Source organism: Alosa alosa, chromosome 19 (genome assembly GCF_017589495.1).
Source record: "Alosa alosa isolate M-15738 ecotype Scorff River chromosome 19, AALO_Geno_1.1, whole genome shotgun sequence".
NCBI classification, from domain to species: Eukaryota; Metazoa; Chordata; class Actinopteri; order Clupeiformes; family Clupeidae; genus Alosa; species Alosa alosa.
Genome location: NC_063207.1, coordinates 25,199,411 through 25,212,386, shown reverse-complemented (window position 1 = coordinate 25,212,386; position 12,976 = coordinate 25,199,411). Strand labels below are relative to the sequence as shown.

The window sequence follows — 12,976 nt, the reverse complement described above, 5'->3', positions numbered from 1 at the left end:
GTAGTGAGAGTGTGTGTGTGTTTACAGTGCAAGTGTATATATGAGTTGATGTGTGTTTGTATAGCCTTTTGTGTGTGCGTGCGTGTGTGTATACGTGTGTTTGCGAGGCGGGGGTGTCTTTAATAAATGCATGCTGATGTCGGAGGCGTCAGCCATGCGCGGATGTTGGGCCCTGTTGTTATTTACTGCGGCGTTTGTGCGCGACGGCAGCAACAGCCATGGAGGCTTCAGGCTCGGGCGAATCCCAGCCTGCAAATGGCATTACGGCGTGTGATGAATGGGCATTAGGGTAAACTCATTTTAAAAGCCGCCTGATTTACGAGCCGCCTGCCTTCCATTTTCAGCAGGTCAGCGCGCGGCTGAAACCCCACAATGTCAGTTCCAAGGTCGGCCCTTTTACGATGATTTTTAACCCCATCCTTCAAAAAAGCAGGTTGGTGCCGAGGTGGTGGTGGCGAGTTTGAGGAAGAACCTCCTCATCCCTTATCATGTCCTATCGGAGAACCACCACATCAGCAACACACACACACACACACACACACAGACACACAAACACACAGACAGACAAGTGGAGGGGAAAGATGGAACACAATCTGACCCCAGCCTTCAAGCGTATGTGGTGGGTTTGAACCACCAAGATGTGATGGTGGTCAACCTCCAATTATGAGTGCTAGTAAGACAAGAGCTTTAATGGCTGCTGCTTGCCTTCAGGGAGGTTTATTACACGCCACTGTTTTGCAGGAGCAGCGTCAAATCTATAAAAGTACCATTAGGTGGGGAAAAAAATCAATCAAAATGCCATTAAAGTGGAATAAGTTGCCAATATTGCTGATGTGGTTGCGGGTCCTTTGATTTTCCTTCAGATTATTAGGCACAGTCGAGTAGTGACTTTGTTAAGGGAAACGAGTGTTGGGGAGTAATATGTCTCCTGGCTTCATAAAGTTTGCTGCCTCATATTCCAACCCCCACCACCAGCACCCCCCTCTTTATTGATTATCCATTATCATTTGTCATGAGGTGTCCTAACTCAAGGGGAAAATATAACCCTGCTTGCCGTATGGATCCGTGTGTGAAGGCACCAATCCGGGAGAAAAATGAGTGGCGAAAATAAAGCGTCCGGGCCCTGCCGCTTCCTCCCTGCTCCTCTCTCTCTCCCCCCCCCCCTCTCTCTCTCCTCTCAGAGCCCCAGAGGAGGAGTGCTGACTGAGCTTTGTTCTCTCTCTCTGCCTTCTTTTTCCCCCTCCTCTTCTCCTCATCTCCTTTTTCTCTCTCTCTCTCTCTCTCTCTCTCTTGCTAGCTCCCTTTCTTTCTCTGACTCTCTTTAACACCAGGAAGAATAGACCTGGGATCACAGTAGCATATTTGTTATTCCTCTTCCAGGGGTTTGATATGAGATGCGAGGAGCAGCACCTTGGAGAGATAGAGCGAGGGAGGGAGGGAGGGAGGGAGTGTGAGGTGTGTAGGGAGGGGCAGATCATTTTTATGTGTTTTAGCATGGTGATGGTATTGTAACGAGGCTTTATAGCCAATAGAGGCTTATACGGGAGGAGAACCACAGAAGCAGGTCTTGTAAAAATAGCCAAACTGTAGGTTGATGCTATTTCATTGGGCATGGCTCATATTAACAGGCCCTAATTAGTCCTGTCTCCTGGTTGAACTCCTTTTGGCTTGCAGACGGATGATTTCCCTCTCTCTCTCTCTCTCTCTCTCTCTCTCTCTCTCTCTCTCTCTCTCTCTCTTACTCTCTTTCACTCTCTCTCACTCTCGCTCTCTCTTCATTTCTATATTCAAATTCAAAAGAAGCTTTATTAGCATGACCATAATGTTGTACTCTATTGCCAAAGCATTTGGGTTGGGTTGCACACTGTGTATGCCAGGTGCATCAGATTCATGAAAAGGGAAGGGGAGGAGGAGGCATTCCACTCTGTAACTCTCACCCCATGGATAGAAACATTCCTGAAATTGTCAGCCTGAACAGCAGCTCTGTCATGGCCATATGTATATATCATTAAAACGGTGTTTCTCAACCATTTCGTCACACAATGATACAATCCATTTAATCCGAATCTGTTAAAAATGATTTAGGGATTTTTTTTTTCTCTCTGACTCCTTGGGCTCTTCAGTAATGGAGAATCAATCCGGCTGGCTTGTGCCCTGATTTATGCTGTTAGCGGTGCTGGAATGGGATGAAACATGCAAAATATTCATCCTTCATAACATAGATAAACTGCACACGGCGCTAGCTCCAGAGAGGGAAACATTTATCTAGGGAAGATCTCAATAGGCTCCGAGCACTTGCGCAATTGAGCGCAGGAGACAGACGACGCTCCTCAGCATATTTGATGTTAAATATGTCATTTGCGTCAGCTTCGCCACGGATGACACTGAATCTACCTCCTCACCCAATTTAGCATCAGAAAAAAAGGGGCAATGATAAGACATGCACACACACGCACACACACAGTACAGGGACATAGACCTGGGAAAGGTATATATTTAGATGTTTATATGGTACATGTCTGCTCATTACTTGTTTTCCTCCTTTTGTTCTCCACAGTTTCGAAGCAAGTCCTGAACAACATGCTGAGAGAGCCATCTTTGATCCCAGATCTCCCTTTAGCTAATCATGTGGCTCAGGTAAGGTGTAATTCAAAGTCTTTGTTTTTGGCTTTTGCCTTGAATTGTTTTTGAAGGCAGTAGATTATGAGATTGACCTTCCCTTATGTCCCAGCTGTAAATAACAGCCATGTTGCCAGTAAATGTTCAGTACGCAGCCCTCACAGAGCAGGAAAGAAGAGTGTTGATAGACCTCAGGATCTTGTGCTAATAAAGTCACGTGACCAGCGCCAGCGTTAGCCGCCCGTGAAGCCGAGCCGTCGTTTCGAGTGTATCCTCTCCTTGCCGTTGCTGTTTAATGGCACACACACACACACACACACACACACACACACACACATACACATCCCACCCCCCAGCCCTGCTGCGCCGTAATATTTCTTCCGCCTCTTTTTCAGTGCACAATAAATGACTGCTGTTATGGACCGCTGGTTGACTGCATCAAACAGTATCCTTTCCCATAAAATTTTAAGCCCCAAATTGACGAGGAGCCGTCGGAGGGGGGATGAGATGTGTCGAGCCTCACCTGACATAAAAGTTCTGCTTGAGAGGGGAAGGTGTTTTCATCCTGTCTGCGCTTCAGCGTTCCCCATCACTGGGAGAGGATGGGGGTGGGGGGGGTGTCTGCATACATGTGTGTGTGTGTGTTTGGCAGAAGGGAGGGTAGTAAGCAGAGGAGGGAGGGAGGAGGAGGCCTGATCTATATGCGTCTGTCAACTCCTGTGCGCTGCAGCGGGGCCCCGACGTAAGTGTAGCGCGGCGAGGCGAGCATCTATGGCGGCTCCCATCCCCAAAGCCTCCTCTATTACGCTGCCGCCGCCACGTTTTATTTCCTCCTCTCCAGGAGGCTGAGCCCCCCCCATCCCCTCCTCCGGCTCTACACCCCCCTGCCCCCACCCCTCACAACCACGTCAGAAGCCTAGAGCATGCGGCAGCCCCCTTAGAAAGCCAGACGGAGCGCCGGCACGTAACCGCAGCCCCAGCGCGCGGCTGTCAGCGGTGAGGAGTCGGCGCTCTGACGGGCGGCGGCGGCTGCGGACGGGCTCCAGTGCAGCGGCGCACTCCCAACGCCGAGTGAGTGGGAGAAGAAAAGACCTCCTCCTCCACCTCCTCTGGTGTTTGGGATGTGCTGTATGCTGTGAATGCCACAGATCAGACTCTGGCCTTATGAGTTTGTGTGTGTGTGTGTGTGTGTGTGTGTGTGTGTGTGTGTGTGTGTGTGTGTTGTGTGTGTGTGTGTGTGTTTGTGTTTGTTTGTGGTTCCATGACTGCAAAGGAGATGCAGTGAAGAATAAGAATGATCAGCACCTTGGAGAGTTCTTGGCATGTCAGTGAGATGGTGAGCTATAGGAGGGGTTGTTTGTGAGCTCCCCACCCCCCTGTCTTTACCCTAGTCCCCACTCACACATACACAATACACTCACTTCCTCAACACATTCTTCCTCACTGCTGTCTCTGACTCTGTCTTTCTCTCTGTCTGGATGTATCTTTTTCTGTCTCAGTCCAACTGATGAAGCTCGACCCTTTCTCTTTCATTGTATCTTCTCTCGCGGATGACCTTTTATACATCCCCTTTCACTTTTCTCAGCTTCTGTGCCTCACTTATTCACTGATGCACACACACACACACACACACACACACACATATAGACAAACCACCCCCCTCTTCATGCGCTCCCCTTCAAAACAGAGCAATGGGCCATTGGCAGTCATCAGAGAGCAAGAGATGGGCAGTCATGGCCTGTCAAAACCAGGTCATCACTGGCTACCCCAAGCCAGTGGACTTGAGTGAGTGTGTGTGTGTGTATCCGTGCATGCGTCTGTCTGTCTCTGTGTAAAGGAGGGACGTCTACAAGCTGTTTAGGAGGCGGCAGCTGGGGACCACACTGGGGCCCCTGTGTTCATGGCCAGTCAACCCTGTCCCACCCCGCCCTCCGTCCTCATTCCCCCTCCTTGGCTCCTGTCACACTCGCCGCGCCCCGTGTCCTGGCGCATTCAGCGTCTCCGGCCCGCACTTCATAAACCCGCCCCACTGCTGTGGGCAGGGAGAAAACCCTGTGTGTCTGAGGCACATGCATTAATTGCTGTTTAAATGGTCTGTGGCTCTTAGAGCTGCTTGCTTGTTTAACCTGCCGTATGGAGCTTACAAGTAGTACTGCCTTCAGATTTGTCACTGCACTCTATATAGGCATTTTATGTGAGACCAGATATCAGCATCTCAACATCTCAACATTTGGGAGCTGAAATGAGTGAAATATGCTATATTGATGCTTTCTAAGTAGTCAAGTCATATATTTCTATTTTTAATGGGATCCTGTATTTGTGGCCTAGGTAAACCTTGTGCATTACATTGAACCAACATTGTTCTATATGTTCATATTTACTATATGTTATGTGAATTATAGTAAATATGAATGTGTTGAACTACATATACTTAACAATAGTGGTATGGTTGTAATGAGGGTTGAGGAGTAAACCAGTCTGGTTGTTTGGGCCAGAAGCTAATGTGGGCACTTTGATGGGGGAAACTTCCAAGCTCTTACCCTGAAATGAGAGAGGTAAAACAGAATGACAGGAACTCTCCAACTTTTTTATTCCCACCCCTCTTAAATGCATCAAAATACACAAACAATCTTGCACTCCCTAGGCGTTGCCACAGCAACTCTTCTTAGCAGTCTTATTGTTTCCATAGCAACATTGTGCAAAGGTAGATGTCCTGTTTTAAATCGTTGAATCCCATCTGAAAGATATCGAAGATAAGCAAATGTTCCCAGTATGTTTTAAAATCTATTTTGTGTTTAATGGTGGACATTGATTTGGAAATAAACGAAGGAAACTCACATCAGGTACACGTCATTGGCTTTGCACGATCACGCTGTCGTCTTGTCCCATGTGTGTTAATGTCACCGGTCATGTGACCCTCTTTAACCACCCACCCCTCAGTGCCATTGGACAGGAGCACGAGGTTCTGCTCCGAGACAAACTGAGCGAGAAGAACCTGTCCTTTTTAGGTAAGCCCACCCACAGCCTGTCTTAAATCAGTACTTTTCTCTCCGTCTCCATTTTAACCCTGGTGGTATGTGGCAGGCAAGTGCTCAGGCACCCTGTTGCGATTGATCCTACGCATGTTATCTTTTATTGATTTGCAAACAAAGAAGCACTGCGTTATCTAATACCCCATATGTTTAATTTATGCAGTTGCCTGCAATTAATATTTCATGGAGGGCTTAAAAAGTAGCAGCTAAACACAAAAGAGACAGTCATCCAGGAATGGACTGAGGCTAAGGAAAATAATCACAAACTGTAGAGATTAAAATTCTGAAGTATGGAGTACAATTCTAATTTTGCCTAATTGTTACTGCAATTGATACATGTCTGCTGACAGCAGCAAATAAATTAATCATGTAAATCTATATATCATTTAAATTAACTAGTTTTAGGTAGCATGTATTTCTCCTAGTAAGTTAAATCTGTTTTTCATAGATTGTTGGAAAGGCAAATTGATCAAACAGATCAAACAGATCATTGAGCTCTTTAGCTAGTATTTCCAATCAAACAGAATGGCACATTAATGGCTGTTGCAATTAACACTCTATGACGTTACTAAATGTTTGCTTAGTGACTTATAAACAGTCTGTGCTTTGTTATTTAACCGTCTCTTCAGTTCTGTGTATAAGATGCACCTCCTTTGTGTGTTATTGTGTTTCCTTTTATTTATTTATTTTGAACACATCATCTTGTCCAGATACACTAGGTCAAGGTGGCGAGTGACCAGGTGTGAAATTGTTCACGGGGAAATTCCCTTTCCTACGCCCCACCACACCTCCCCTCCCCTCGCGTCAGATAAAGAACAAGGCGAGCGTGGAAAGGAGTGGAGGGGAAGGGATCATTCTTTGTGTCATTAAGAAGATATCATTTATTTGGCCCCACAGTGCTGACCTTACTAGAGGGGGGCGGTGGGGCAGCGATGTTCTAAAACTGTCAGAGTTTGGGGCAGGCGGGGGCCGGTGGATCCGGGCAGTGGCAGCGGCGGTTGCAGCTCTGGCGATGGTCCGGCTGATAAATGGATGGGAAATAAGCTCCCCAACAGTGGGGACGGGCCATTAATTTTAATCAAAGGTGATGTAAAAAGACGATCGGCGCCGCATGACAATGTCAACAGCCCGGGAGGTGTGAGGCGAGAGAGCGCACAGCCCCAGACCCCCTCGTCTGCCACAGACCTTCGCCTCTGCCACCACAACCCCCCGCTTCACCCCCAACCCTCCACGCCACCACCACCAAAGCCCCTCATGCCCCATTAGTCGAGCTTGGCTGAAGACAGAGCGACGAGCCCCCGGAATTGAATGACCTGGTCAGCCTGAGATTTAATGGAGAAATCAGGTGTTCCGAGGATAATGGCCAAACCACGCCAGGAGTCAAGGACAATGGCTGGGCCTGGCGCGAGCAGGGGTCACGCTTACGGCTGCCGTAATGCTGCCTCCCCTGCCGTGGCTGCCTGCAACCCGCCCCCCCCACCCCCACATCATTCTTTATGGACTCCGCTGGCTGCAGTCACAGCCGCCGGACTTTATGAAGTTTTTTTGCTGTAGCAGCAAGCAGTGAAACAAGCCAGACTGAGCAACAATGGGCTTCTTTAACCTTTACCAGCCAGAACATCCATGTCTGCACACTGCACAGTCCACTCCCAAGTGTCCCTTACAGCTCCTGAAATGTCTACCCAGAAACCCTTCTCTTGCATTCCAGATGAACAGACACAGGGACTACACTTTGTTAACATGTCTCATGTCCTCATTAGGCTCCTCATGTCTGTCATGCTCTGTCCCTGGTAGATTTTCTTTTGGAAGCTTGTGTGACGTTGTGTTGTGTTTGTAAAATTCTTTCAGATGAAAACCAGCTACGGGCCAAAGGCTACGACAAGACGCCTGACATTATTCTAGAGGTGCCAATAGGTGGGTATTGCCATGTCCTTTATCACTTTATAGTTGCTTTTGGACTTGTAAGGTCAGCCATGTATGACTGCCAGTAACCCTAAAAAGAGGCCATGGCTGGCTCCCCTATTACAAAACACAACCGACTGACACAGTTGCTAGGTCAGATGGATGAGTGTGTGTGTGGGCTTTTTTTTGCTCATGGCACCCACACTAACTTTGTTAGCTTTGAGGAAGGCATGGACCCATCTCAAAAGGCCACGCCATAGCAGATCCGCTGCCCAGTGCTGATGCCCAGTGTTTTCCGTCTGACCATGTGCCTCACGCATCTCTCGTCCTCCCTCTCCCCTAACAGCTGTGGAGGGACACATGGTCCACTGGATCGAGAGCAAAGCCTCATTTGGAGATGACCACAGTCACCGCACCTACCTGAACGAGCAGTTCTGGAGCTACTGGAACAGGTACTCATACTCCGGCCACATTGGTTGTTTTGTCCTTCCTGTTCCTTGGAATTATGACAGTGCAGTTTTGGTTGCATGCGTGTCTGTTTTTTACTGTTGGGCTTTATGTGTTCATTCTGGAACACACCAATGCTACGCGTCAGTCACTCCCAAGTATCCTTGCTCTTCAAAAACACAGCTGTGAAAATCAAGTTATGAGCCATCTTTATGCGTCGCTATTTCACTCTTTTTAATGGTCCTGTTGAATGACAAAATTGACGTGCAAAAAAGCTGAGAAGTAGATCACCCACCAGTGAAGTAGCTCACACATGTTGTGGTAGGGCATTACGCTGCCCACCTCCACTGGTCTGTGATGCTTCTGGTCCTGGGGTGACTTGGGGACCGGCTTGTCAGTTAGAATGTTTCCAGAGTGGTGGGATTGTTTGGGAAGGGGCAGTGGCTGATTAAGTCCATACGTCTGTTGTCAGAGATGGGGGTAAGCCTGCAGGTTCCTGGCAAAGAGAAGTGATGCTTCTACAGACAGCACAGGGATAATGGCACACTGTCCTCACAAACACAAAGCCACATCTGCACTTCTTGTCTTTACAAGTTGACTGTGTTTACATTTATACTAGTGTGTTCTGAGGGAAATAAAGTGTGCTTTTGGTTTTTGACATACCTTTGATGGTCTACTACAAGATGAAGCCCCTCCATTATAGTGCCCGTATGCATTGCTCTGAGAGTTGTTCCATATGAAACTACAGTATGAGTCTTGTCACTGCATGTTAATTAAAGCCTTACCAAGTCTCGCAAGAGGGGACTCATGACAATCAATGGTGATAGTATTTGTGTCGTAAATCCTGGACGTACTTGTGTTTCCTGGGTTAGTACCCTTTGAGTTTGGGTTTAGAGCGTCTTCACTTCAATCTTAGAGGAGCCTCCCGAGCTCACTCACCATGGAGCTGGTTACCGCTCTGCTGACTTAACCTTACAGGTTTAGTAACCAAGTATGAGAGAGTGTGTGTGTGTGAGAGAGGGAGAGAGAGAAAGAGAGAGTGTGTATATGTGAGTGTGTCTGGGGTGGGGGGTTGCTTATACACGGCCCTCGTGCGTGGCGCTGAAAGGTCACCCTCAGCAGCCCCCTCTCTGCTCTGACGGCTGGCTGACACACTGTGACATGCTGCTGGAGCGCTGGAGGGCTCTGACCTCAGTGCGGTGTCTAGCGAGGCCTGTGCAGCGGCGAGCTCGCCCACTCTGCGGAACGACCTCAGCACAGAGTAGCACACCGCTGCTTAGTACTACCCACCTGCTGAGTAGGTTTTTTTTAGAGCACACATATGTATTGTATACCTCCTTAGGAGATATGTTCAGCATGATGAACCTTTCCTTCCAATGCCTTGTTCTGAAATCTTGGATTAGTTTGCTTCAGGATCAAGGTATGGTTGTGTGGATTTTTGGGCAAGGATTTTATGTATACAGTATTTATGTTAACAAATCATGTGTTTTTTATTATTATTATTATTATTATTATTTATTTAACCCACTATAATTAATAATATCAGTCTTTTAAGGGCATCAGTATTATCAGTGAATTTCACAGGTTGACATATTTGTGTTCCTTAGTTGTGTTTAGAAATCTGTTGCCAGTGACTGAGTAGATCTCAGGGACAGTGAAGTGCCAGTTCATAGACAAAAGACCCTACTGATTAGCTTCACAGATGCCACTTAACGGAACATCTGTGACCGAGAGAAGATGATTCACGAAGTACTGAGCAATGAGACGAAATATAACTGCTCATAGATGCCAAGGTCATAATCAACTATGTGTTTTATTTTCTCAGTGCTGTGCTGTTTTATTTGGAAATCGCATGTGTTCAGACCTCTGGTTCTGCTGTCTGACACTTTGAGTGGAGGGGGAATCTCTGGAAGTCGGAAATCACTGGAGTGTGATCTGCACTTTTTTTGAAGTGGGGCCTCATTAAAACCCTTGAAAAGTTGTTGACCAGAAAATATTGGCCTGCGACGGAGAACATTCCTAGACCATGAGCGATGTGGCATTTCACGAGCAAAAACACTCGGCGCTCAAAACGTCCCAGTCAATCGAAAATGACGTGTCGTGTGACTGGAGCTTATGGAGATACGTCTCTTTTATTCCCATTACGTCCCTGTGATGAGAGACGCAGGCTGCTCCCCAGACCTCTTTAGGCCTCAACAGCCATCAGATGCCCCATGTTTCTCAGCCTGGAGACGCAGGCATCCTCTGAGCTCCATGCCCCTGTTATCACCTAGACAAGATGGAGAAAGAGGGGGTGGGTTGCAGTCATGGATGGATGGAGTCAGAAGTGGGATCCTGAAGTTGATGGCTGGGGACCTTGACGTCGGCATTTAACAAAGTGGGCCCCCTTCTGTCTTGGCCGTGCACATTAAGATCTGACAGTGCTGGATGCCGGGCATGTTTGCCGACTGCCTGCCCTGATAAACTCATCCATGTCAAAGGCAAAAATGTCAGTCCCTTCAAAGCCCACCTTTACATGCTCCCTTGTAATTTTTAATTGACATTTACGTCTGACATTTTGGATGCGCTCTCCCATTGTTAGGCCAACGTCTCGGACTGAGCGGTCAGAGCTACCCACACACTAGCAGATAGAGGCTGGAGCATTCGTTATAACATCCATAACCCGAAGCGACTAAGACAGAGAATGATTGCAAGCGAGGGAAAAACTGAAAGAGAAAGAAATAGAATGATTGGTTGACATCACCACTACCTCGGCGTTTCATGTGGGCGATTGTTTCCTGTGCAGGATGTGGACCTTAGTTTTTCGACATGGCTTCATCCTTCTTCCCCTTTCTAAAAAAATGGCTGCTGTGTGCTCGGGGTTCTCCAGTATTTGACCTTGTGCCGCAGCAATCCCGGTTTTAATCACCCGGCACTACTGACTGACGTTTGCCGTGATTTGCTTATTTTTCAACCGCGTTTGCTTTCAACAAAGCACTTTAAACAAGTGCCAACGCTTGTAACCGCCGTTAATTGTTCTTTGTGTGCCCTCCAGCAAAAAAGGGTGAGGAATGGCGGTGTATTTTTCTCAAAATGACACAACTAATTTTCCCTCCAAAGCCCCTCACCAACAACATTCATCATCCGAACAATAGTCTTGCCAAAACACTAACCTCATAATAAACTCTCTTCAGTGGAGTGAGGGGTAATGACGCTTCGCCTATGAAGGCTACAGAAAAGAGGAGAGACAGAGAACGGGGGGGAAGGATGTTCAGGCCCAGTGCCTGGATGCGTTGGTGACAAAGCCAACGGTTAGGTCCTCCCATCAATCTTGGCTGGTGGCTCTTGGGTGCCAGGGAGCATAGTGACGGATGTACCGGTAATTGAGTTATCCATCTCCTCTCCTAACATCAGAGTTGCATAAAAATTATTCACCTGATTCTGAATATTAAGCACATAATAAGCCTTGCATGTGTTTTGGGAGGGAGCGAACAAGGTTAAACACTGGATGGAATGAGAAACGACCCCAGAGGAAAGGAACTCCCCCATGCTTGTAAGTTTATTTAACCGAGGGTGGCTGTGAGCGGGACTGTCTTTATAAAGATTGAGATAAAAAGTGTATTGATGGCTCAGTGTTGAAATTATTACTTCCATATTCTTTCATGGTGGCTTTGTTGTATATTGGGAGGTTTAGCGTGTAGTTTATATGGAGGATTTAGCTTTATTGCTGATGCAGTCAGAAATGTTGATTGCCCTATAGGAACAGCGGAGAATTGTGGTGCAGGCCAGCTCTCTGTGGGTCCGGTGCGTGAGTTTGGTGTCCCCAGACGACCAGACGTTCCTGGAAAGTTGGATCCCGGTCAGAGAGAGAGAAGCAGAGTACTGCTGACATGCAGCTCTGTGCCCCAGATCCACCGTCCGCCTCAGTTCCTGCTCCACATGGCCACTCTGCTTACAGAACAGGAACATGTGCATCTTTCCACCTAAGAGATAAAGGTGATGCATCTTCCTTCCATATATTCATTTGCTCGGAAATCCCTTTTAACTATGCATAAATATTTACTGGCAGCGACTGTGAAGAGAGTTTTCCAGAGTTCAGTGTAGTGACATTTTGGTTAAACTCCAAAATTATTTGACACAAGCAGTCTTTTTCCTCTGAAACAAACTAATCCTCCTCAATGGCATGTTTTATAATTCAGGGATTGAAGGTCATTTCAAAGAGCCAGAATAGGTCCATGTTGTCCCCCTGTCAGTTGGTGTAAGAGCCTTGTGGAAAATGAGCATTTCTCCCTGCTTCATTCAGCCCAAAGTTAATCAGCTGTACAATTCGTAAACCACAAATGTGTCAGAGTTGAAAATGTTAGCGTTCCTAATAGAGGCTTTGAAAAGGTTACATCTGATAAAAAACTGTCAAAGGTTGACAAAGATGATTTACGACAGCATAATAGGACTACACGGCTAATTTGTCCCCCCTATGAAAGGGCTCTGTGCATTTTGGAGGCTGTCATACACTGGCTAGACTTTTCAGAAATATTTGATGTTATCGCTCGCCTTCATAAATTGTTTATGTTTTGGTGGATGCCTTTTTCGTGGTGTTTGCTTTAAAGTTACACTGATTATGAACATAAAACTTGCCTCGCGAAGATTTTTTCTATGCTTTTTCTGAGATGCATCAAATGAACCTATTTTCAGCTTCAATTTACTTCATTGTATGTAATGTCATATTGATAGCATGTTATTTATTGAATGAAGGATAGGCTTTTAATGAAAACACCCAAGCTTTCTCATTTTTCATGGTTTTGTTTCCCTTTGTCACAAAATGAACTTTGAAAATTGGAGTCTAATGTTCTGCATGCATAAAGGGTGTTGTTTCATCAGGAATTCGTTGACATAACCTCAATCAGATGTCTGACGAGCCCTCGGAACTTTCCAATTAATTTGGCTCCTGGTGTCAGGGCCAGCGAGAGAAATGCTGTGATGATAATCCTGTTATAGTT

General features: G+C 46.8%; 1 protein-coding gene across 3 annotated transcripts in view; it reads left to right on the top strand.

Annotated features, from left to right (window-relative positions):
• cdin1 (CDAN1 interacting nuclease 1) overlaps window positions 1–12,976 on the top strand; it is a 58,921-nt gene that overhangs the window by 24,057 nt on the left and 21,888 nt on the right. For 2 of the 3 annotated variants that reach the window (XM_048227865.1, XM_048227867.1), the window contains 5 exons: window positions 2,558–2,637; window positions 3,015–3,064; window positions 5,560–5,627; window positions 7,500–7,565; window positions 7,900–8,005. In XM_048227865.1, coding sequence (XP_048083822.1) covers window positions 2,558–2,637; window positions 3,015–3,064; window positions 5,560–5,627; window positions 7,500–7,565; window positions 7,900–8,005 — 370 coding nt within the window. Of the gene's footprint in view, window positions 1–2,557; window positions 2,638–3,014; window positions 3,065–5,559; window positions 5,628–7,499; window positions 7,566–7,899; window positions 8,006–11,739; window positions 11,976–12,976 lie in introns of all 3 variants that reach the window. The other variant, XR_007191830.1, reaches the window with a different exon arrangement.